This window comes from Xiphophorus hellerii, chromosome 8, assembly GCF_003331165.1.
Source record: "Xiphophorus hellerii strain 12219 chromosome 8, Xiphophorus_hellerii-4.1, whole genome shotgun sequence".
Lineage (NCBI taxonomy): Eukaryota > Metazoa > Chordata > Actinopteri > Cyprinodontiformes > Poeciliidae > Xiphophorus > Xiphophorus hellerii.
Genome location: NC_045679.1, coordinates 25,658,630 through 25,684,641, shown reverse-complemented (window position 1 = coordinate 25,684,641; position 26,012 = coordinate 25,658,630). Strand labels below are relative to the sequence as shown.

At 39.5% G+C, this 26,012-nt stretch overlaps 2 protein-coding genes across 7 annotated transcripts in view; both read left to right on the top strand.

The window, feature by feature from the left end:
- The first annotated feature begins 37 nt into the window (after positions 1–37).
- On the top strand, positions 38–2,228 carry LOC116724235 (hydroxycarboxylic acid receptor 3-like). Of its 3 annotated transcripts, none has more exons than XM_032569741.1 (2): positions 38–151; positions 245–2,228. In XM_032569741.1, the coding sequence occupies exon 2, from the start codon at positions 618–620 to the stop codon at positions 1,677–1,679; it is 1,062 nt and encodes a 353-aa protein (XP_032425632.1). In that variant the 5' UTR covers positions 38–151; positions 245–617; the 3' UTR covers positions 1,680–2,228. The 3 variants fall into 3 exon arrangements, with proteins under 3 accessions (XP_032425632.1, XP_032425633.1, XP_032425634.1); XM_032569742.1 differs by having other exon boundaries at positions 112–508; positions 680–2,228; XM_032569743.1 differs by having other exon boundaries at positions 112–1,445; positions 1,559–2,228.
- A 1,913-nt stretch (positions 2,229–4,141) lies between these two features.
- Positions 4,142–26,012, top strand: part of clip1b (CAP-GLY domain containing linker protein 1b) — a 36,351-nt gene continuing 14,480 nt past the window's right edge. For 2 of the 4 annotated variants that reach the window (XM_032569180.1, XM_032569178.1), the window contains exons 1-14: positions 4,142–4,263; positions 8,104–8,296; positions 8,814–9,194; positions 9,461–9,594; positions 9,849–9,973; positions 11,198–11,399; positions 12,149–12,346; positions 13,586–13,689; positions 14,192–14,252; positions 14,901–15,005; positions 16,817–17,074; positions 18,472–18,529; positions 18,632–18,714; positions 21,054–21,128. In XM_032569180.1, coding sequence (XP_032425071.1) covers positions 8,188–8,296; positions 8,814–9,194; positions 9,461–9,594; positions 9,849–9,973; positions 11,198–11,399; positions 12,149–12,346; positions 13,586–13,689; positions 14,192–14,252; positions 14,901–15,005; positions 16,817–17,074; positions 18,472–18,529; positions 18,632–18,714; positions 21,054–21,128 — 1,893 coding nt within the window. In that variant the 5' untranslated portion in view covers positions 4,142–4,263; positions 8,104–8,187. The remainder of the gene's footprint in view (positions 4,264–8,103; positions 8,297–8,813; positions 9,195–9,460; positions 9,595–9,848; positions 9,974–11,197; positions 11,400–12,148; positions 12,347–13,585; positions 13,690–14,191; positions 14,253–14,900; positions 15,006–16,816; positions 17,075–18,471; positions 18,530–18,631; positions 18,715–21,053; positions 21,129–26,012) is intronic. The other 2 variants (XM_032569179.1, XM_032569181.1) reach the window with 2 other exon arrangements.

Below are 26,012 nucleotides of genomic sequence, written 5' to 3'. Positions count from 1 at the left end.
GGTTTTCCATTTATGTGTTCGACGAGTTAAGTGTTTTCTTTTCCAGAGTGGGCTTTGTCGTCATCGCCTACTTTATGAGTCCCGTAGATGGCCGTGGGTTACTTGTTTTTCCTGCGTCTTACTGCTCACCCAAGAGTAAACCTATTCCCAGGTATAATAGTTTTCTAATGAAGCTCCCATCCCCAGGCAGATAACATTTACAGTTGTTATAATGCTCCTTTGGGTCAACACCACTTCCCCACAGATAACGCCGGTGCACAGATGCTCGCTCCACTTTGGAATTAGCATGTTTGTCCGTGAGCCCTTTTGCATAAGTGCAAACACGATTCGCTGTTCAACTAAAGACACCTGGTGCACCACGTCTTTAATCACTCAGAGCTGGTTGTTGCTCATCACCGATGGGTCAGTGATAGGTGTTTGCTCAACCTACATCAAAGAAGGAAGGGCTGTTCTGAACAAGGAAGAAAGAACACAGAAACTAACATCCTACACACGGGCAGACTAACAGGTAAGGAGTATTCCAGTAAATTAAAAAAAAAAAAACATGTTCAAGGTGAAGGGAAAAAGCTAGTACTGTGTTTCACATGGTTTAACAAATTAGAACACTAAACATTTAAATGAAAACAACTAGTAAACCTACTAATGTAAGAATGATAACAAAACATAATTGTTTCAACAGTCAGAAGATGAATAGTTCCCGTTCAGACGTCTGTTGTGCCTTTGAGTCTCCCATCCTGGACCGGGTTCTGCCTCCAGTTCTGATCCTGGAGTTCGTGTTCGGATTATTGGGGAATTTCTTGGCTCTGTGGATGTTCACTTTCTACATGGACACGTGGAAGCCCAACTCCGTGTACCTCACCCATCTAGCGGTTGCGGACTCCGTCGTACTGTTCTGCCTTCCCTTCAGAGCGGACTACTACCGGCGTGGGAAGGACTGGATCTACGGTGACATCCCGTGCCGCATCCTGCTCTTCCTGCTGGCCGCCAACCGTGCGGCGGGGATCTTCTTCCTCACAGCCGTGGCCGTCGACCGATACCTCAAGATCGTCCGCCCGCGGAACCCCATCAACCGCCTGGGCCTGGGCTACGCTTTGTGGGTCTCAGTCGGCCTGTGGGGGTTGATTTTTCTGGCCACCGGGTATCTTCTCGCCGGCGAGCACTTTTTCTACAACAGCAACCGCACACAGTGCGAGAGTTTCAACATCTGCATGGGCGTCACGCCTCTCTCCATCTGGCACAACGCCTTCTACGTCATCCAGTTTTTCCTGCCGACCGCCATCGTGGCGTTCTGCACCATCAGAATCACCTGGCAGCTGAGAAACAGGACTTTGGACAAACGGGGGAAGGTCAAGCGCGCCGTTCAGTTCGTCGCGGCCGTGGCCCTCATCTTCATCACCTGCTTTTTCCCCAGCACCATGTCTCGCATCGCCGTGTGGATCCTAAAGGTGTGGTATGACGAATGCAGACATTTCGAAGAGGCCAACCTGGCGTTCTACACGTCCGTGTGCTTCACCTACTTCAACAGCGTCCTCAACCCCGTCGTGTACTATTTCTCCAGTCCGTCGTTCAGCGGCTCCTTCAGAAAGGCGCTGAACAAACTGCGGGGAAGGAGCGACGACAAGGAGCCGACGCAGTCGACCGACAGCAACTTTTCCACCGTTGATGGTGACGGCATCTGAAACCACTGGACTGGGGAAACAGCAATAAGTGAAAACGTGTTTTACACGTTTATAGCTGTAATAAAAGGTAGAAAAGATTAAAAAAAATAATAATAAGTAGCGCACCTCATATGTAGCAAACTTGTGGTTATTTTTTATTTTCTTAGGCGGCGTTGAGCGGACCCGCGCGAGCTTTCTTGCCTAAGCGCGGTCCTGACCCCGTGTGCGTGCGTGCTTTCTTTCTTTAGCAACTGAAAACCTAAAAGTCAAAAAATTGACTTAATTTTCAAAAAATGAAGTCTCTTAATTCTAATAGCAAATGGAAATATGAAGCAATTCATAGAGCGTTTGACAATAAGATCCAAAGTGAATGCTGATGGTTCTGTTTGGTGAAAGTAATCGACTCCATTCAGCACGAGTGAAGCTTAAGTGGGACGTGCTCGATAAATGACCACAGACCTCATTAGAAGTGTAACTTTTCTTTTTCGCGAATCATAAGTGGAGAACTGATCAGATGTCCTCCTGAACGTCAACAATTTATTCAGCTTTTGTGCTAGGCTTTCAAAAAAATTAAGTCTCTTAATTATAATCACACGCCTTAGGTCTCAAATACACATATTTTCTAAATCAAGTCTTCTGAAACTGTCATTGATTTTTATATATACACATATATAAATGCCACTAGCTTATATATATATGCGTATATTTATACATTTGACTGAGAAAGCTAGGTGTCATTATGCTGCAACAAAACTAAAAACTTAAGCGGAATATGTACGTATGTTCTAATTATAAAAGTAATTATAAGACTTTGCTTTTCATTAAGTCTCCTACCAGTGAAAAAATAAATGTAAAGCAAACATGAGAAACGAATCAACAGTGACTTAATGACTGGCAGTGTCATTTTAAAAAAAAATTATATATATATATATATATATATATATATATATATATATATATAAAAATATGGCTCATCATCCTGGGATACATCCCTTTTGAAAGTGGTATGAGGGAGTAAAATATGACATTTGTGCTAAAAATGATTGTTTTTGGTTTTATAAGAAAACATTGAGATTCATTATGGCTGCTGGGTCAGTAAAGTAATTGTTGACAAGTTATTCTTTTCACGTTCTCCCTCATTTCAGTTCCAAAAATAATTGTCACTCATTTTTACACTGCTTAAAATTTGACTATTTATTTCACTAAGCCTATGTTTCTTAATTTTTAAAGAAATAGATCCACAGTTTTATATTTTGAAGTGTGAATTGTTCCCCTTCCCTGCCTGCTATATCTACTACTTGTTTTAAATGTGAGGAGGAAATGAAGGTCTCACTTTTCCATCTTAATTTTTAATTGTGCTGAAATACAGAAACAGAGAGAAGTAGTGAATCATTGTATTCATTGTAATTATTTTCTATTATTATAGTTTTGTTGAAGAAAGAGCGATATCCCGGGCGGATGAAGACCAATGTAACTGTCCTAATTGTAACTTTGCCTGCAGGGAATTCTACCAACATAAATAAAATGTTCACAAAATAAATTTAATCAAATTGTGGAATCCTTAATTCAAGTAAAAAAATTACAAATAAAAAAAGTAAGTTCTTAAATGAGCTTACTTCCTACGTTAAAATGCCAGGTTTTTGTGAACTAAAAAAATGACAATATGATCCACCGTCAAATCTTTCTTCACATATGTGATATGCAGTTACTTTATACCATATTTTGAATCAAGGAGCTGCAAAAGAGAGGAAAATTAAAGTTTGGAATAGGCTATCGGGAGTCGAGAACTGAGTCTGACAGAAAATCTGGAAGGTTTGGTCAAGAGAGCTGATAAATTTGGAAAACTATTGCCAAGACGAGATGTGGGATGCTGACAAACTGCTGGCATAAGACTGAAAGCTGAAGTAAGATCAAAAAATACTCAAAGTTAAATTAAGAGTGTGTATGCCTATGAAACAAAGTTTTACCTCTTATTTATTTTTATTTTTTTTCCCCAACATCTGTTTTTTTTTTCTTCAGGCAAACTTCACAGGATACACCAGAAAGCATTAATTCATTCACAGTTGGGTTATGTCCCTTTCCCAATAACTACATGGTGTTCCCAAAGAACATGGCTGTAACGTCATATGTTTCCAAAACTTGCATTTTATATTAAAAATTCCAAAATATCAGTAAAACTCCCTGTTATGTGAGTTTTATATAAAGTACATGATTGTTTGCAAAACACACAAAAGTGGAGTGGACTAAAATTAAATGACAACAGAAGTGACAGAAGCGAATTCTTTTTACTTTAACAAATTTATTCCAGAGTGGCAGCTGTGTTGCTGTTAGTGGTGCTATATTCTGGAAACAAAAAATGTAGCTTCACGTCGCCTTCATTCGTCATTTATTTATCCATTACTCGGAAAATGGCCTGAAACTGAGGTCTCCGAGCTTTTTGTGTGCGTCCTCAAACGCAGCGTCATCTCTCAGGGTGACGTCAGACTGTGACAGTCGGGGCTGGGCAGGGAAACGGGAGCCGCTGGAAAAACATGTAACGGTGCAAGGTACGCCGCACCTTCCCTCCACAGCCCTAACAGAGACTCAATTCACAAAAACAGACCAAGTAAGTCTGCAGAGCGACTTTTCCTACCGCTGTCTGCTTGAATTTTTGGAACATCTCCATCACCGGGCGGTTAGTTGTCTCACATTAACTAGTAGTCGGCGCTTCATCTGAAGCTAGCCACTAGCTTTGGCATTCCAGCAGGCTGGAATTCTGGCTTTAGCTACAGGACACGAAACATAACAACAGCGCTACAGTTTGCGCCGCGGGTTAACTGCCGAATGACTTATTTAAACCACTGTGCGCTGGTAACCTGTTTCAGTGAATACGTGCTGAGTTTATTGGAAGTGATGTCGCGCTTTGCATCAAAGTTATCCCGCTGGAGCTCTTTTAATGACAGAGCCCAGCCCAGATGTAACCAGCAACAACAACAACAACACGGGGCGACCCTCGTTATGTGTCCACTGGCTGGCTCTTTATGCTTCTCGTTTGTGGGTAAAAATGTGAAGATGGGGACAGAAGAGCGTGGGTGTGTGAGACCTGGAAGTCTCGTGCTGATGTTTGACAGCTGCAGGTATGCTTGTTTTTGGTCTGGCCGCGCCGGCTGGCTGGGTGGGGAGACAGACCCGCCTTGGTGACGGTACATCACCAACACATAAACATACAGTAGTTTTGTTGATGTGACTGAATCATTCCTTTCTTTCAGACTGGACTGGGTGTTCATCTTCAGTCAAAAATCAGTTGTATCACTCTTAATAAGACGCAGTCATTCTAATTCACAAAATGTATTGCATAAATATAGCTAAAATTTATATAAATCTATGAAAAAGCTATACATCTTCCTGCAACTCCCTCCCCCCCACAAAGATACTTGTTCGATGTAATGGGTGACTGAGAATCCCAAATAAAAAGGATGCAGACTTCACACCACAACGTGAGCTATATCATATTTCATTTTTTAGAGATTTTATGTGATAAACAAACAAAAAGTTGGGCATAAATGAGGTATGGAGTGGAAAGGATACATTGTTTTTAAAAATTGAAACAAAACTAAATTAAAAATGTGTGGTATCCTTGGTATTCAGTTCAACTCTGCTTGTAGTTTGCAGTTACAGCTACGTACAGATCTGCTAACTCTGCTCTCTTGGAGAGTCTAACGCATGCATTCATCTGAAACATTTTATTGTAGCTCCTGCTGTATGTTTACAGTTGTTTTACTTTTGCAAGGTGAACTTCTGCCCCAGTCTGCATGCATTTTGCAACTTATACAGACTTTCTTCCCGCTTCTGGACTGCCCTGTATTAAGTTTCATTGAGATTGCCAAAAAAACACTTTGACTAGGCTTTCCTGCTGCTGCTGAAGAAAAGCGCCCCAACTGCCCAATGATGCTGCCACCACCATGTCTCATTATGTCTCATACATATTTATGCACTCTCAAATTCAGACATTTGCCACAAAATTGGACCGCTTTTCAAGAGGCAAATGTAATCCAAACTATACCTTAAGGATGGGTCAATTCAAGAACTTTTGGAAGCTGAGAAGTTAAGCATTTCTGGTGCAGTCTGCTGGTGCTAACTGAATGGTTTTTTCATTTCACTTTCTGATGACAAAACTAAAGATAGGCAGATCTTTCACACTGAAGTGAAAGTTGGTAAAGAAGTTAACGGAAGAAATGCTCATGCCTTTCAGACTTTTCTGTTGTTGCTTGCGGAAGATTTCTGACAAGGTGTGAACAAATGTAAATGAAAACAATCAGTGACGCGTCTCCATGGGCATTAAAATACAATGACTAAGATTCAGAAGTGAGCCAAGTAAAACATTTTCACACTTGAAAGTTAAGCTTCCTACAGTGCTGTGCAAACTAAAACTCCCATTCGTCTATGATTATGTCTTTGGCATTTATATCTTGCGATCTCTCCTTAAAGGCTTTAGAGCACTTGAATGTGAAAAACCATCGAATGGTTCAAATTTTCCTTGAACTTAAATGTAATCCATGCTGAATCCATTTGTGTGTGAAACAGAGTGTGTGTTGTGTCAGCCAGCGTGAGTCATCTGTGTGGTAAGGCTTCTGTTCACCACCTACTGTATGCAAAAAAAAAAAGAAAAACCCCAAAAAAACAAGCTGAACACCAAGCATGAGCCCTGCAGGACCTCACAGTTATTACCTTGGTTATTGCAAATAGATGTTTTTCTTACAGTATTTATGGGTTGTGTAGCAGCTGGCATCGAAACACTGGCATGATGTATCACTCTGTGAAGAGAGGATAGTAAAAGAGGTTTTATTATTATCCGTCAGCAATAAATACAAATAAATTCAATAAAGCCTTTTGATGTCGAACAGTCGAAAGCGTATCTGGCTTACCGCACTAAAAGTAGCACATGACTGTCAGAAATGGTTTTTAACTGGTTCCGTAAAACGTTAATACGGAAAATGTGCAAATTTACCTTCTGATGTCATCTTCAGGGTAAATTGACGAGATAAAGATATTTGCTCAATGTTCATCGGGCGGCGTGTTTAGACAGTAAAGTAAAATATAAGGATAACTCGGGGCACACAGATGAATCGGCCCAGATTTCCTTAATTCTGGGATATCGGACAAACACTAAACCGCAAAGGTCTGAAAATCAGCCAACCCAAAGTAGTGAAGTAAGTATGAAGTTGAAGGTAAATTTCTTCATTTTTTTCTAAGGACTTTTCAGGTAAAAGTCGGATAAAAAATCAAGTGCAACCGATTACCTTTAGAAGAAGTCACCCAATTAGTAAAGCGGCTTCACCTGTGTGTGATTTAATCTCAGTAAATGTACAGAGGCAAAACGCTCTGCAAGTAAAAACCTGGTAGAGGCAAAACACAAGCAGCTATTACTGCAATGTCAACTTTATTTAAGTCTTTTTTTTTTTATTAGACTTTACATCAAACAAAAGTCTTGTTCAACATATAGATATTAGAATAATTAATCGGAGTCGTTTAAAATAAAATAACACAGTAAACATGAATAAAATAATTCATTATTTAATAATTTTTTCTTTATTCATGTTGTAAATTACTGTTATTCATTATTATTTTGCACACATTTAAAATTTTTATTTGTAAAGTTGCTAAAAACCATGTATAGCATTTCCTTCCGCTTCACAAATATATGAAAACTTTCAAGAAGTACGGATACTTTAACAGAGTAATGTAAATATTTTAAGACTGATACAATTAATCCAATAAATTAAGATAAATCAAACACTAAGTTAGTTGATGATTAGTTCAGTGACTGATTCATTGTTGACTGGAGCGCATAGACTCTTAAAAAAGGCCATTTATTGAAAGAACAACACAGTAATTAAGTCAAAACTGTACAAAAAATATATAAATTTTTGCATTTACAATGTAGAAACTTCTTTGTCTGTAAATTTATTCTGCCCAGAACTTGTCAAGTGGCATAGTTTTAGCTTCATCTGGTTCAAATTCTGTAAATTAAAATTCTATTACGCACATTTTAGTGTCCAATTATTAATTCAAAAAATAATCAGCTATGTGACTGCATTGCAGAATTTTAGTTTTCTTATTCAAAGATGTATTTGATTTGCTTATTTGCAACATTTCTTTCTAATATTGTGTAAAAAGGCTTTAGTAGCTAAATGGCAGAAAGTGCCATTTTTTAATACGATTAAACGTCAAAATATTCAATTACTAAAATAATCGTCATTTGCATCCTTATAGTATTTTAGCTAAATGGCCCTATTCATGCTCACCTTAATTCATAACTTGCACATTAAAAACTTACACTTCAAATATGATTAAAGTGATATTATTACTTTTGCTACTGCTGTTATTATTTTTAGTGGGTTGCATTGAAAGCTGTTATTCACTTTTTGGGTTGCTTTTCATGCTCGGGTTTGTGTGTTTCTCCCAGCTTTCTTCAGTCACGTTGAGACACAGGGTGGCCGGGGTGGTGGGGGAAGGCCGTGTCCCCCCATCCTAATCAAATCCCCCAACCATGGACAAACAGGGCCCCGTCACTACACCAGGCAAATCAAGTGGGCTAAAGCCTCCCAGTAAAATAGCCCGTCCATCCGCAGTACCAACTAGGACCTCACCGTCATCTGGTAAGAGCTTTTCAGAATATCAGTGATGCTGATCAAATAATTCTCCAACCATAAAGGCTCAGAAGTATGTTAGCACAATACCAAGTTTGGAAGACATTTAGAGATGATCAAATGACTTTTTGTCCTGCTGTTACAGTCTTGTTGTACTGTATGTCTTATTTTTGTTTTTTTTCCCCCCATATTTAATTGGAATAAATTTCACCTGAAAATGATATTTTAATGCTTGTCGAGTGCCTCCAAGCAGTTAGGTACTTCTTGGTCAAATGAATCAAAAAGCCATCAGTTACACTTCTACATGTAAGCATCAGGCGGTGGGTGAATCTTCATCGGTGCAGACAAAGCGTTTGCGTGGGGTTGCATGAGACGTTATTATTGGGTCATTGCTGCCAAAGTGCGATTGGGTATCAACCAAAAACCCACATTTTGAAGCTTTAGTTGTGATGCAACAAGTTTATTCAAAGTGCTTTAAAAGAGGAAAACATCCATTTTAATTATAACCTTCAATTTTTTCTTCCAGGTGCTTCAAAGCCAGTTCCTCCTGAAAAGTCCTTGTCAGGTGTGACCTCCCCAACACAAGATGTCCTCACGGACTTTAAGATTGGCGACAGGGTCTGGGTGAACGGCAGCAAGCCCGGCTACGTTCAGTTTGTCGGAGGCACGCAGTTTGCTCCCGGACAGTGGGCGGGCATCGTCCTGGACGAGTCCATCGGAAAGAACGACGGGTCGGTAGCGGGCGTGCGCTACTTCCAGTGTGAGGATGGGCGGGGCATTTTCACACGATCTTCCAAGCTATCCAGGACGCCGCTGCCGGAGAAGGAGGCCAACGGAGGGCAGGCCAGCCCGGTACAAGCAGCCCACACAACAAGCAAGGCTACACCGGCTGTCGCTGCCCCTAGTGGTAACAGACTGGATGTTTTTTGGGGTTTTTTGCCACATTTTGTTAAGCTACAACTACAACAAGCTTCTTTGAACATTCATTTCACAGCCTTGCCCTTAATTGGATTTTAAGCTTGACTTTGAATAAACTTTGACATAAACTGTTCCATTTTAGTAATGGCTGTATGTTTAGAGTTTCTGGAAATGTAGAGCCAAACGTAGCTAATAAGATCCCGTCTCTATTACTTTCCTTTGTCTTGCTGCTGAAAAGTATTTCCTCTCCTTCAGCTCCAGTCACCGGTGTAAAGGCCAGTGGTGTCCTGAACCGTACGGTTAATTCCACCGAGTCAGTGTCCAACCTGTCTGACCCCGACTCCCTGAAGAAGATCAGACAAGAGCTGAGGCTGGGAGATCGCGTTTTGGTAAGAAAGCTACTTTCTTACCAAAGAAAGCATCTTTGATAAGAAAGATACCAAAGATACTTTGGTACCTTGCTTGACCGTTTACCTGTCATGTTTAACAGCATGACAGGTAAAAGGTCATGCTGTTTACCTGACCGTAAACAGCATGGACGTTCCTCTCCACATACTGCTAAAGCTATCCTGACACAAAAATATCTGTTTTTGTATAATTTCATTCTAAAAGTAACTTCGGTTATTACAACTTCCGTGCGCAGGTCGGTGGAACAAAGGCGGGAGTGGTGCGGTTTCTAGGAGAAACAGACTTCGCGAAGGGAGAGTGGTGTGGCGTGGAGCTGGACGAACCTCTGGGCAAGAATGACGGAGCTGTAGCTGGGACCAGGTGAGGAGGACTGATGCATGGGAACTCTGTCTCTGCTTACGACTAGTGTGTTTGATGAGTCATTCAGTGAGCAGGTATGCAAAGTCCATTTGATTTTATATGTATTTTAGTTTTAGTTTTCAAAGTTTAGAACATACAGACAAACAAACAGGACCCAGATGCACAGGTCGTCCATTTGATTTTATAAAATGAAAAATAATTTCTTTTAGCACAGTCATATGTTGTAAATATTTTTCTTGCAAATTAGTGCAATTAGAAAAAATAAATTCTAATGCAAATATGTGCATTGATTTTAGTATTTTGATACTACTTTATACATATAAGTAGATAGAGCTGATCGCTTTTATTCTGGCCTATAATGAATTTTATCCAATGAAACTTCTTTTCTTTGGACTTGTCTTCTCTTTACCGTAATGGAGCCGGGAGATCATTTGCTGCAATGCTTTCAGCTCCAAAGAACTGAAAAGATATATTTGGTAAAAACTTTTAACCCCAGTATTTAAATAGTTTTCTTACATTTCCAGTGCTGCATTAAAATATAATTATATTTAAAGTATGACCGGGACTTTAAAGCAGTTATTTTAAATGAAATCAATGCATTTTTTTTAATTCACGCATTTCTGGTACACCTGTAAGTCTGACGCACAAGTGACACATGCAAACAACAATGGATGACTAAGCAGCTTCTCTTGGCCCACTGAGAATTAATTTTCGCTTAAAAAATACGACCTGATTGGACATTGGAAAACACTACTGTCATGTTCGAGTTGTGCTAAAAGGAGTTAGCCTATCAGCGAAACTATTCAAGCCTAAATTGGCATCTCAGTGCTAAACATTTTGCAGCAGCACAGACGCCCCCAACGCTAATGTCAGCAGCCACATTTCTACAGAAGGAGATTTTTTCAAAGAACTTCCATGAATGATCAGGGTTTCTTGAAACACTTGAAAACTCTGTAGATATAATAGCACTTTGCACTAATCTGGTGGTTGGATAACGTCAAGAACAATAGATTAAAAACAACAAATAGCTTTTATAATCTTGCTTATTCTGTCGGTTAACATGCATTTAATTGCAATTCATTTAAAGACTTCACACACATCTTTACCAGGCAACAAAATGCTTCTGTCTGCTTCTATCTACCCACAAAGAAAATCAGGCGACGCACAACAACTTCATCCAGCGTAGCCAAACTGACGGCTAGGCGCAACTTGTTTTCCTCCCAGGTATTTTCAGTGCTTGCCCAGGTACGGCCTGTTTGCGCCCGTCCACAAGGTGACACGGATTGGATTCCCCTGCACCACGCCCACCAAGGCGAAGAACTCCCTCAGGACTTCCACTTTCAAGAGGAGTCCGAGCGCGTCCTCCGTCAGCTCCCTCAGCTCGGCAACCTCCTCCATCAGCGGCAAACCCAGCCGGGCGGGACTGGTAATATTCACGCAGATATTAAAGCAGAATTACAAACCTACGCTGCAAAAACACCAAATCTTACTGAGTATTTTTGGTCTAGATTCCAGTTCAAATGTCTTAGTTTATTTACTAAGTAAGTTTACTAACTTATAAGTAACATTTCAGCAAGAAATAAGAGCTTGTCTTAAGTCAGTAATTTCTTAATATTGATGAAAAAGTTCTAGTTCCATTGGCAGATTATTTCTCTCATAACAAGACATTTTTCCCATATTATAAGATAAATAATCTGCCTGGTACTTTTTCATCAATATTAAGGAATTATTGACTTAAAACAAGCTCCTATACTTTTCTGAAAAGTTTCTTGTAAGTCAGTTTTGTCTTATTTCAAGCTTGAGATACTTCCATTATAAACTAGATCAAAAATACTTTGTAAGATTTTTATGTTTTTGCAGTGTAATGTAGAACTTTATGTCAACCATGTGTCGTAGCTGAAAGTTAAATGGAACGCAGTTTAAATGTCTGGTATAAAAAAAAAAAAGGTGTAAAGGTGTTATCTGTCTAACTACAACGTTAATAGATACCAGTTTCTTGTTAAAGCTTGCACAGATAAATGGTTTTAATTGGGCCTGTGCAACAGTTATTTCCCTTTATGACTTTAAATTGTAATATTTACTAAAAATAATACATAAATAAATAAAAACTTTATTAGTTGGTTTTACAAATGTGTACCGACTCACAAAACGAAGCGCGTTTGGGTTGTCTTCCAGCTGACAGAAACATCTGTGCGGTACGCTCGCAAGATTTCGAGCACCACGGCGCTGCAGGAGGCCCTGAAGGAGAAGCAGCAGCACATTGAACAGCTGCTGGCAGAAAGGGACCTGGAGAGGTGCGAGGTCGCCAAGGCAACCAGCCGCGCCGGAGAGGTGGTGCAGGAGCTGGCTATGCTGAGGAAAGGGCGGGATCAGGTGAGCTCTCTGCACTTGATCAAAAGAATTTTCAGAAAACCTGAAAAATAAACGCATGACTTAAACAAATAGCTTCAATGCTTTTCTTGCCTGTTTACTATGCTTGGTAATACAGCCTTTAACCGGGGGGTTATAAAAGCAAGCAGCATCCATTATGTTTACTTCCTGAGGTGTGATATGTAATGAGGGAGCACGGAGCAAAGGTGGCTGTCTGGGAAAAAAATTCTGAGCACTTTTACTAAAGAACAAATATTAAAGAAAATTAATTGTAGATTTTATTACAAAAACATATTGATCCAAATATAAATACTGATATTGTTTACCTGACAATAAAAATAAGGATATCTTAATCCAACTTCATTTAATATCTCAAGTAATACACAGTTCTTTGTAAAAGTTTTCTAGCGACTTAATTTTTTTCATACTAAAAACCTCTAACTTCATTGGAATGTACTGGGATTTTATGTGACGGACAAGGAAAAGTAAGCCCAAACGTTTTGTGAGATGTGCATATGTAATCATCCCTCTTTAGCCCTAAATAGATAAAGAGGGATACCAGACTAATTGCCATCATAACTCCAAATTATTGGTTACTTTAATGCAAACTAGAATAAATATTTTAGCGGTCAAAATCCTCAAATGAAACTCTTTGGTTTAAAATAAAAATGTCTTCAGTATCTAATTCTAATTAACTCAAAGTAAACCACAAGTACTCATCATTTTATAGCAGTTTTAAATATAAAATCCCATGTTCTTCAGTCCTGACTAAGCCATGTTTGTCTTGTGCATTTTAGAATCCAGTAATGGTTGCCTTTAAAGTTATTATCTGTTATCTAGCTCTAACTGTAGACATCAACCAGTGCAGCTCTGAAAACCGATTCTCTAGAATTTGATGATCATTTCCTTTGTTTTGCTCATGTTATTAAGCACCTGGTCACTGCCTCTGCACCTGATTCGTGTTTGGCTTCCTCGCAACACACTCATTTAAAATCACAATGAATGAATCCCACTACTGTGGCATCATGTGATTCATGTAAGAATCAGATTTTTCAAACTTATTTTGGATTTACAGTCATGTTTTAACCGGGTGAACAGCAATGGGCTGAGTACACGACCTTGAGGAGTCCCAGTCCTCCTCGAGCAAAGCTGGCTTTTTTTTCACACTGTGTGCTGTCTGTGGTTTCTCAGTGTGCTCTGTTCAATATCTGGCATTCTCCCAGCTTATCGTGTATTTTACAGTACGCACTGGAGATGGAGGCCAAGCTGGATCAGTTGCGTTCTATGGTGGAGGCCGCTGATCGAGACAAGGTGGAGCTGCTCAACCAACTAGAGGAGGAGAAGAGGTGGGTCCTTCCTTCTTCGTCACATTATTACAGCTGTTTATGGATGATGTTAAATGCACAGCAGCAACAACAAGTATTCAGTTTGCCAAACTAATCAATGCAAAGCCTTTTCTCAGTGTTTGTTATCCTGTGATTAAAATGTTTTAACTCTTTTTAGCTTGCTAATTGTGCTGCAGTTAGCCAGTGATTGAATTTAGCGTTCAGTCACATTTTAGTTTATGTAACAAATACAACTTAATGAGAAATGTCAGCCTTGGAAGTTTTACTGTACAAAAAAAAATAAATTAAAACTTCAATAAAATTCAGTCCACATTTAGTATAACGTCTCAGTCACAATTCATTGTCTCTATTCTGAACAAGCAAAAAAATGATGAGAATGTCAGTCACCCCTTAAAACACATTTTAGATAGGAATGATGTTTCAGTTTAAGGTTGTTAATCTAATAATTCAGATTGCCTGGTGTTCTTTTGTTTTTGTTTTACAATATTGTAATTTGTAACAGGAAAGTGGAGGACCTGCAGTTTCGTGTAGAGGAGGCATGCATCACCAAAGGAGACCTCGAGGTATACAATGTACTTCTTCACATGGCAGAGTGGGACAATATGTTAGAGTTTTTTAGAAGCCTGTGTCATTTAGCTCTGCTTTAAACATTATTTTAACGGATGTCCACCTGACGTTTCACTTTCCTTAGAAAAAAACAGAGTAAGACTGAAGTTTCTCCTTTTCCTACACTCTTTGAATCCTACCCTTTCAGTCCTGTTCAGACTCACCATCCCTTTTATTTATTCATCCCAGAGTTGGGTTACTCTTCTTCTCAGATGTCTCTGCCATGTTTCACTGATGTTGTCGTCCTTCCGCCATCTGTTCATCCTCATGCCTGTTCATAGAAGTTTTTGCCTTCACCACTCCTGTTTGCCTTCATCCTCAGCTGTGCTTGTTGCTGTTTGCATTCTTTTTGTTTAACACTAGAGATAAATTAGTGCCTTATTGAATTGGGTTCCCATGCTGAATGCAGGATAAATAAATAAAATTGAGCAGATAAATGACTCTAATCGAGAACAGAAAACCCAAAATGCTGCAAAAGAATCTTCTTTTTCACTTTCTGCTCTTTGTCCTGAAAGCATACTTTTCTCTGTGTCGCACAAAGCTGGCATGTCAGCGCTGCATTGGTGTTTTGTTCTCCTTCTCTTCCTGCTCTCTCTTACTAACAGACGCAGACCAGGCTGGAGCATGCCCACATAAAGGAGCTTGAGCAGAGCCTGCTCTTTGAAAAGACCAAAGCTGAAAAACTCCAGAGGGATTTAGAGGACACTAGGGTAATGCTGCAGTCCCACACCAGGGCTGAGTCACGGCCCTTTCCCCACCGGGTTTATTAATGATGCACAGCGTATGCTAGGAGAGCTGCAGCGTCGAGGCCCTGTGGATATTGTCCACCGCTGTGGCAGAGAAACATTAACAACTCATCTGCATGTAGCTTCTCTTTATAACCCAGGTTTATCTGAACAATATGCATGTGTGCATGAGTCTAAACTGATATTGTTTGGAGATGACCTTCGCAAGATCAGCCAAGAAATTTGGCTGGTGGCATTTTCTTCTTGCCAGCAAATCCTACATAAGAACGTAGGTCCTCCACAAATGATTAATTATCTCTATTTTCTGTTAAATAATTATCTGATTTTGAACCAAATTCACAAGAAGGTTCTAGAGCAGGGGTCTCAAACTCCAGTCCTCGAGGGCCGCAGTCCTGCAACTTTTAGATGTGCCTCTGCTGCACCACACCTGAATAGAATAATTAGGTCATTAGCAAGGTGCTGGAGAACTGATCTACACAAGGAGGAGGTAATTAAGCCATTTCATTCCAGTGTTTTGTACCTGTGGCACATCTAGAAACTGTAGGTCTGCGGCCCTCGAGGACTGGAGTTTGAGACCCCTGCGCTAGAGTGTGTACGGAGAGATGCACCGGTGAGAATTTTGTCTGATTTCCGATCTCTAGCTTTTGGAGAAACTTTGATCTGCTGATATCAATTTTGACTGATTCTGAATTCATTTAAGGAGCTACAATAAAAGAAGATAAAGTAGGAAGCCGAATCACTTTATTGCCATTTCCAGTAAACAAGTTCACAGGCAGGGAAATTGCTTTGATGTAACAATGCAAAAATAAATAAATAATAAAATTATATATGAACATGAAAAAGAAAAAAATAGGAAAACAAATATTTTTTTAACCTGCAATTCAGAACCTTTAAAGGGGAAGGGTTATGGAAAATCGACTTTTTTGAGCTTGCTATGATGTTATTCCCTCATCAAAGACATATCTGGAGTGTTGCTCTAATTCTTTCATGCATGTTTGAGAAATACTTGAATCTCCCGTGGCAACCATTCAGCAGTGCAAAACGCCTGGATGGACACAGCTCCTCCTCAGAGCTGCAGTTTCCAAACTTTCCCACTTTCCCCTTCAGACTAGCCGGCTGCAATTAGCAGATGCCTGATAGAAGTTTGTGTCTATGCGGCTACTGGTCAGATCAAGTTTTTCTAATGACGCTAATGACACTGGAGATCTCCAAAACAATTATGTGGAACTTGGTGGCTTTAAGACAAATGTAGACGACATCTTTTATGCTTTGAAACCTTTGACCTGTTGCTACTTACTGATTGGTTCTCTGATCAAGGTGGCATTTCATTCTGAAAATCAAGTAACTCAGATTTGTATTTGTGAAGTTTTCTTTGATACTGTTCATCTTGTATATTTTTAAAACTTCAGAAGTTTCTATTTTAAAGTAAAATCAGAGGAGCTCAGTTTTTTTCACAGATTACCTATCTCATGCCGTACGAACGAATATGTAAAAATATACTTTTTTTAATAAAAGTTACATACTGCAGCTTTAATGAAGGCATGATCCGATTTTCAGCTTTTTAGATGGGAACGTTTTTAATCGTTTCCTGCTTTAAATCTTGTGGTTTAATGAGGACTGCTCTTTTACACCGAAATCTTTATTTCATAGATGTTCCAGAATAAAAGACAAAACAGCAAAACCCAAAAAGACTCGAGCATTTAGACGTATTTGAGTCAAGAGGCAGTAGTGCTTTTAATCTCTTCAGCGGTGCGTCCTGTGCGACCTCCACGCAGGTTGCCACGGTGTCTGAGCGCTCCAGGATCATGGAGCTGGAGAGGGAGGTGGCGGACTTCAAGCTCAGACTGCGGGCGTCCCAGCAGAAGGAGGACGCCGTGTCTCTGTCGCAGCTGCAGGTTGGCAGTCTCAACACCCAGGTTAAGTGCCAGGAGAAGCAGATCAGTGAGCTGAGCGTCGACCTGGAGCGCAAACAGAAGGAGCTTCAGTCTGCACTGCAAGACAGGACGTCTTTACAGCAGCAGCTGTCCAGTCTGGTAAGAAGAAGAGGAGGAAGAAGTAGTGAAGAACCTCTGGAGATGTTGATGATTGTTGAAAACAGGTGTGATTATTTTCATAAAAAGGAGAGTTTACAGCAGCGTCTCCCAGATGTAACTCAGACGTGTCCATGTTGACGTGCAAATTAGAATTTTTTAAGCTTTACATCATGTTATGGTGTTATTTCCTCATCAAAAACAAACCTGGAGTGTTGCCTTGATTCTTTCATGCATGCTTGAGAAATCCTTTAATCTCCCATAGCTACCATTCAGATGTGCAAAACGCCTGTCTCCAAGGTTCTGCCTCACAGAGAGCCCCTCCTCCGTGACTCCCCTACTCAGCTCCTTCAGACTAGCCAGTAGCAATTAGCAAACACCTGGTGGAAATGCACATCTGTTGAGCTCATTATATGAGCTACTTCTTAGTACAACGCTGGTAAAAACATTGTTATAGGGTCAATAGAGGAGCCATTTTGTAATGACTTCCTGAAGGCAGAGTTTCAGAAAGAGCAGGAGTTTTTAAAGAGACAGAGGCCCCATTTCAAGGCGTTACATTACAAAGTAAAATTTATTTAAGTTATATTTGATATATACAGAATTATTGTAACAACTGAAGGTAACATAGTTACTTGAATGTGCTATAAAATGGAACTATATGCCTGGAAGACACGTAATACTGCCCCTTTAAGCCTCTTTGGTGTTATTGAATCCTCTCCTTCTCTTATCCCAAAATCTGGATTACATTGGGGAGATGGGAGTGCTCAACAACGCTGTGGTCTCCATTTCTCAGTAATCCTTTTGTCTTACTGGACTCTCCATGTGGATGGTTCTCTGGATTCCCTCGACAGCTGCTGCTGCTGAACAGTTTCCATACCAAGCAATTATGAGGCGTGCTCCCCACTGAGCCGTGGAAGAAAAACACAAACAGTTTGCAAAGAAAAAAAAAAAAGGGGGAAAAAAAATGTATGGTGTCTGCTCTGAGACCCTGGGCTGGACTTCTCGATGCTTCCTAAAATATGCAGCCCTCTTTTGTAATCATGAGCACCTTCCAGTCAGCTTTAACATTTTGTTTGACATTTTAATTTATTAGAAACCAGAACATGTCGAACATATGGTTAAAGTAAATAAGAACTGATCCACAAACTTAGTACGACTCTAGTTTGTCTGCACTGCCTTTTTTTTTTGTGTGTCGAAAAACTGAATCTTTGCCCAGACCTACGTTTATTACCATAAGGTGTTTTGCTTGTGGGCATTGTGAAAGTAGCCTCATTAACAAAGGTATTTTATCCACAATCTTGCTTGTTTTTGTCATTATTTCCCCCGCTTAGCTCAAGGTGCAGGAATGCTGCTGTGTAAGTGATTAGCATGTAATCACTGCTGATGGTTCTGCGTTTCAGAGATGCAAGCTGGAGGTTGCTGAGGAGGAGAACAGGGCCATAGCAAAGACCATGAAAGGTAAAGATACCACTTGTATTGTCTGCTGGTTGTAGTATGCGATTAATTGTTGATTTTCTTCTTTGTCTCATTTGACTGACGCTGCATTTTGTTCCCTGACAGAGCTGGAGAATACCGTGGAGCAGTCAAAGAAGGACTTCCAAACCCAGAGCAGAGAAATGGAGCTGAAGTCCCAGCTGACAAAGGTAGCACCGCACATGGACTCGGTGGGAAAATTAAATCAATTACTTTTCCCCAGCATCCTGGATTTAAAAGAAACAAAAAATTTAAGTGATTTTTTTTTTCTGGGTTTGATTTGTTTGCTACTAATTTATGAGCCATTTTAAAAAAAATATATATCCTTTTTGGTTGTGGTGTTTCATCTCTAGAGACAATGTACAATACATGACTTGAATGGCATGTTCTCATATCCATGTCTACTTCTATGCTTATAGCTCAGAATTATATTTTTTATTTGACATATTTGAAATGACTAATTGCACTTTTTGAACCACTGCAAAGAAGGTTTGATCCAGTTTATTTTCACAAGTTTGACCAAGATAGTCAACATATTGTTTTTGTCAGTTTCTCTTTCTTTACTGGTGCAGAGTTATCAAATACATTTGTAATTCAGCACATTTCAGTTCAGTTTGCGTCACGTCACAGTCAGAGCAATATACCAACATGTGACAGAATTAACCTAATCATCCAATCACTTGACATCTTTTTATGCCGATTTCAGGTCAAAAGGTCAGATGAAACCAATTGCCGTAAAAAGGTCCTAAAAGCAAAACTTGTTCTGTATTCCACGACATCTAAAGACCAGAATGAAGAGGAGAGAATTTGCGTTTGCCTCGAACGTTTCTGCACAGAGACTCAGATCAGCTGCAGCGAGCGTTTCCGTCACCATAAACTCTAAACTATCAGAGCACTCTTGTTCGGTTCATTTACTATTTATATCTTGACTTTTATTATGGCTTTCTGCAGATGGGGGACATTCTTGCTGCAGGTGCAGAGAGAGAGAGAGAGAGTCGATAAACAAAAGCTGAAAGTGGAGGCTCTGAGCTGGCGTTGCCATGCAAACGTGAAGTTTCTGCTTCTATGGTTTCTACACAGAAAATGTTGCATTAAAGAGTGAGGCGTTCTTCTTCCCTAAAGCCAGAGCTTTTATACTCCGGCTCTCGCTTTGTGAAACTCATTCCAATTGGATGATGAAGTGAAATAATGTCTGCTGCTCTGTCCCTTAATCAGAACAAAACCGAGGCTTTACGTTTTGTAGCTTGTTGTACTTTTAATGTGTTGAGCTCGTATATTTTTTTTCCTGAAGCAAAATCCCTGTTCAACTCTTGATTCAAGATGCACAAACATCTTTCTGGAGTTTACATGACTTTGTTTCTGCAGGTCAGCACATACATGTTAAAACAACCACAGGTGGAAGTGGGAAAGCGTTTTTAAAAGTCAGATATATTTCTGTTGGTGAAGACCAAAACCCAAAGAGCAGAACGGAGATTTACATACGTGAGGAATCGAATTCAGCCTCCATATTCAAATTCTGCTTTGTCTAGTCGTCTGTGCTGCGCAGGTTCTTTTCAATATTTTATGTATATTTTATGACGGCTGCCACATATGATTTTACTGTAAAGCCCAAGAAGAAGTAGTGTTGTCTTCACAAGGATGCAAATGTGGCGACATGTCTGTTTGCTGTGCAGATAAGCACTTTTATACTTATTTACATGAGCACTCTATAGTTTTTTTTCAGTGTGTATTAAAAACACACATATGCTCTGGTGAGTGATGATTTAAGAACTGAGTGGCTTTTTTTCTGTTTTTTTCATTGGTTAAGCATAATACATTAACTAACTATGGTTTCATCAATATAATCATCTAATTATTTTTCTATAATTAGAAAATAATTATAGACTTAAGTTTTTTTTTTTTTTTTAAAGTAAACAACAAAAAAACTGTTGTAGAAGTGCAGACATGCATGCAGGTAGACGCAAACTTCTCTTTGGATTGTTATAAAAAATACAGTCTGGGTAAAAAATGTTTTGAAATCATATCAATCACTTTTAAAGTAAGATTTTATCCTCCTCTATGTTTCACAGTATTTACAGTGCCTTACATTTTTCCACATGTTGCGCTACCATTGCATTGTGTTTTGTTGGGATTTTTATGGTTTGGACCAACATAAAGTAATCATAATTAGGAAGTAGAAGGAAAATGATACATGCTTCTGATGTGGCAATTCTTAAAAATATATATACTTATGCTCTCAATTGAATTTGCATGAGATTGAGAAATTTTGCAAAGAACAATGGGGAGAACTTTCAGTGTCCAGATGTGTAGTTCTGTAACTGCAGGACAAAAAAGTGGTTCTTTGAAGTTCTGGAAACAAATTCAAGCCACGTTGTATAATTATTCTTCTCTTTCACAATTTTGCACAATTTGTTGGCTGATTATTGCATAAAGTCCCAATAGAATACATTGAACATTGTCGTTGTAGTCGGGTGTGGATTCTTTAAAGTTTCCTCATTATGTGTTGCAGACTACGGAGAAGCTGGACAGAGCGAACGTGTCCTTAGTGCAGATGACTATAGAGAAGAAAGCTCTGGAGTCGCAGGTAAGGAGAGGCTGATGGAGAAATGCTGCAGGCAGGTCTTTGTTTTCTTTATTCCTCCTCATTTCCTTTCACAACCATGTGCTACACAATGATGGTGCATCACTCTGACAGGAGAAAACAACCCCTGTTCTTCATCAAGAACAACTTGTCAATATCTGATTTTTGCAGGTGATGGATAAATACCTTTGTAAAATAAAACATAGAGTAAGTCATTGTTAGCTAACGTCCTACTGTTGGCAACTAAAAATGACATTTATGCTAATGTTAGCATTTTGGCTAATTTTGGTTGCGTTTTTAATGCTTTTTGCATGCTGAATAAAGCATGTTACTGTTGGTCTCCATGCTAATGATAGCATTTATGCTAGCGTTAGCATTTTATCAAAACTGAGGATTTTAGCTAATCTTTTTTGTGTTCAATGCTTTTTGCATGCTGAGTGAAATATGTTGCTACAATTCTAATGATAGCCTTTATGATAACTTTAGCAATGCTTATCAGAACTAAGCATTTTAGCTGATTTTAGTGTAAAAGCTAACATAACACACTGAACTGAGTGGAGTTAATGTTAGTCAACAAACCTGAGAGCAGTAGACTGATGATCGTGGAAATTGGTAAAGCGAAGTTGGACTTTGAAGTTTTGTGCGACTTTAAAACAGCTCAGCCAATCACAGCTCACTTTAAATCCCCACCATCCTTCCCCTGCTGAGCTTTTTTTTTTCATTGTAACTGCAACATTTTCAAGTGAGACCTTTTCCGCTTGTCTGCATGTGTTTTACTTAGTGTGTTCCACGGCGCTCTGAAAGGTTTTTGCACATGTACATGCCTGAGCTCAGCATCTGCAGCCTGCAGGGTTTCTGTTGTACATTCACGCTGACTGCATCGCTACACAAGCTGCTCTTGTTGGGGGAAAGTCAGCCGCTGCCTTCGCATTTAATTAACCATGAATGAAACCCTGCAGCCTCCGCTGACTCCCTCTGCTATCTCTGTCTTTATATTTTTATCATCCTTTTTCATCATCATCATCACCACCATTATTTTTTATTTTAACCGAGTACTGCTGCTCAGTCTGTCTGCAGCTCTCTGGCGCCCTCTAGCTTTCTTACTGGGCATTCATATTCACTCTTTGCTAAGCCATTCATAATAACTCACTTTACATGTTTAATTTCAAGACTATTTTAAATAAGGGTTTTCCCACTGACCAAATATATTGGTGAATATCTTTCACCATTATATATGGAATATCTTTTAATATTTGACCCTAATAACCAAATATGAGAGTTGGAGTCGTTTTTCGGGATGTTAATATTACACATTTGACAGGTTTATTTTAGGTCCTAACCTGCAAAGAATCAACCAGAGACACAAATGACTTTTCTGCAGAATAGGAGAGCTGAAAACAGACGCGGATAGCCGCTGTCAAACACTGTCTGTGATCAGCTCATTTCAGCAACAAGCCGGTTCATTGTGCTTTACATCATAAAAGCATAATACAATTACTAATTATGAAACAGGCAAAACTTTACATTTTGTCAAATGCCACCATCAAAATCATCAAAATGTTGATATTTTAATGTGTACCCACATATTATTAACTAAAGGCAGCACCAAACGTGGGTCTTATCCCTGATTTAAAGGAACTCAGTGTTTTTGCAGTTTTCTGGAAGTTTCTTCCAGATTTGTGGTGCATAGAAGCTGAACGCTGCTTCTCTGTGTTTGGTTCTGGTTCTGGGGATGCAGAGCAGACAGAACAAAGAGACTTGAGTGGTTTGCAAGGTTGATGCAACAGATGCAAATCTTTAATGTACGTTTTAGGCACAATTTGAACATTTTCACCAAGGGGTCTACTCACTTCTGTTGTCAGAGGTTTATAAGTTGATGGTTTATAAGTTGATGGCATGTGACAGAAAATCCAGTGTGGCTGATTAAGTTAATTCTGTGGTCCAAAATTCGCCACAGCGAACTGAAAGACGGTTTGGTAGTTGATGGTAGTTGTTGCCACCAAGGGTGGGACAATCATTTATTATTTAGAGGTTGTTTTTTTCTCTAAATGGCTGTATGCAGTGAACCAAAGAATAAAGCCACCATTTTAAGGATTTTGGGTGATATTCCGATTTATTTGACAATCTGAAACGTTTAAATGAGACAAAACAAAAAGTGGAAACAGATCTGTCGAGGTTGTAGATCAGGAAATGAAATGACAAAATAGGGCAAGTCTGTTCCCCCCCCCCCATCCATAGAGGAATCAGAGAGGCAAAGCAGAAGATTAAAATGGAAGCGTTTTGATTGCGCTGCAGGGGAGAGCAGAAACTTTGAAGTTATGAAGGGGAAACTAAAAGCGTGAGTTGCTGAGCAATTATTCAGCAGGGATGCTTCTACAGCTGCCTCTTCGCTCTGCTCTACCCTGATGAGGCTGTGATGTAATCCTGCACATGTCACTGTGTGTGTGTGGGTTGTGGTGCTGGGCAGGATACTGCTGTAGTTAATGGCAGCTGACTTGAGGTTGACCTGTCATGTTGGACTGAGAAGGATCCATCTGATGAATAACGTTTCCCCTAAACCGATAAGCTGGTTTATTTTTGAAGGAATTGTCAGTTTAGGACAAACAAAGCTGTTTTTTTTAGTTCGTATCAGGCTCCCGGTTTCTACTGTTCTACCAGAGTTCCTGTTTTGTCAATTCTTAAATAAGCTGTGATGTGTTTGGGATTCTGCAGAAAAACTCAATTGGTCCAGTTAGCTGTAGATCTGAGGTGAAGTGGAAGAAAGTGGAGGTAGTCTTGAATTTTTTTATTAATTTTTTTCACCCGTTAAGTTTACTGGACCTGTAGAAATTGCAACAAAACCAGTCCAAAAGCATGATACCACCGCCACCATTTATGCAATTTTCTTATTCAAAGGTGTCCAAACTTTTTGGGACATGGGCAAAAATGATCAGGTCAAACGTTTCGGCAGACCAAAAGCATACAATTTATTTAAAAAAAATAATGACTAATATTACAAAACATGATGTTATTATTATAAATAATAAATTTTACTTGCTCAACAGTAAAGGAAGCGTGCAATATTTTAATTAAACAAATAAATTTGTTAGATTTTTTCATGTCATTATTGAAAACAGAGGAGTACATGGAAAATTGAGACAATAGGTGCTGCGATGCCCTGTGAATGGTAAGCAAAGGTTTGTGAAGAAGTGTGTGTGTAGGTACTATAAGAGCATCTAAAAGTGAGCTGCCAGGAGGCGGGGAGGAGAAGTGGGAGGAGCTTCTGCAGGCTTACATTATGTAAGTGATCTGCTTGTTTGACCCGACCCTGAGAGAGAGAGAGGCAGAGCAGGCAACACGCTCTCTCTGTTTCCCTCCTGCAGCCGCGCTCGGCGGGGAGACGAGAACCGATGCTTTGTTGATGCTCAGCTTCTGTTCGCCGGCGCGTGAAACGGGCAGAACAAGAGCGGAGGCGACCCGGCGACAAAAAACAAGCCGCTGCTTAGCAGGCGGACTTGCGTAGGGAAAAAAAAAACATTTAAAAAATCCAGCAGGTATGGACATTGCTGCTCTGCATCAGGGCTTCTCCAGCAACATCTACTCAAATCATTACCAGGTAGGACGAGTTGTTGTCGCCTCAAACTCCTCATTTTCAAACACAAACTCTGATTGCTTTTTTACTGCATACTTGTCCCTAAGTTTGCATGCAATCATTTATGTTCAGGAGCTCGGCGTGTTGAGCAGATGTCAGGTTGAATGTGGAGATGAACACTGAAGCAATGAGCAGCGTGAAACTCCCCCTGCACAGTTGATGTCACACTTCATGATGTGATGAAGTGCAACATACAGTAGAGGTCTGGCGTGTTGGCTTCTTCATGCTGTATTTGTTATTTTTTTGTACAACTGAAGCATTGATTTTTAAAGCTTTTAATTAATTATTGATGCCCTCGTAGCGCTGTGGATGATGCTGCGCCGCACATATCTCGTCAGGAGTGATTCCTAATGTGTTTGGAGCCTCAGTCGAGAAGCAGAACGTTTTCCTTTAGAAAAAAAAAAGTTTAACAAGACAGGATATTGCTGGTGCTTTCATTTTTATTTCCACGTTGTTTCAACTCACTGTCACTGGCGAGCAAACACAAAAATGCTGCAAGATTAAAATAAAATAAAGCATAAAGGCTTTACAAACGTTTTGGAAAATCTGAATGAAAACCGTTTTCACCCTCGTCGTTTATACTTTGTAAAAATCACCTTTTGATGAAGTTGCAGCTGCAACTAACCAGCTCAACACTGTTAGTTTTTTTGCAAATTTTTTTTGGTAAAATGTCTAAAGCTCAGTCAGAGTGTCTGAAGAGCATCTGAATATCAGTTCTGAAGTCATTATAGGTTCAGCAACATTAGGACTTTAGGACTGGGGTGATGTTCTCTATCTTCCTGGTTTTAGTCAGAGCAGCAGCAGCGTTCTGGATCAGCTGCAGCTGGAGGATTGATTTCTTTTTTTAAGGCCGACCTGTGAAGACACTGTTACAGTAATCAGTGTGACTAAAGATAAACACATGGATGATTGTCTCTTGCTGGGACATTAGTCCTTTAATATCGAAGATGTTCTTCAGGTGATAGAAGGTTGTGTTTGTAGCCATCTTTATGTGGCTCTGAAGGTTCAGGTCAGAGTTCATCACTGCATCCAGATTTCTCCTAGATTTTTTTGTAACTTTCTTTTTATATTGTGTTTAATTTGATCACAAAGGCAGTTTATCTTAACACAGTTGGGATTGTTTCAATGTGATTAATATTTATTATCCCTAATAACTTAATAGCTGAAATAAGGGTCGGCTTGTATTTTATAAGTTAAACCTTATTTAAATTGGGGGATTTTTTTGTCACTTCAAAACATAAACTTTTGATATATTT

Coding starts and splice junctions, on each gene's coding strand:
- LOC116724235 (XM_032569741.1), top strand. CDS start 618: ATGAAAACAACTAGTAAACCTACTAATGTAAGAATGATAACAAAACAT.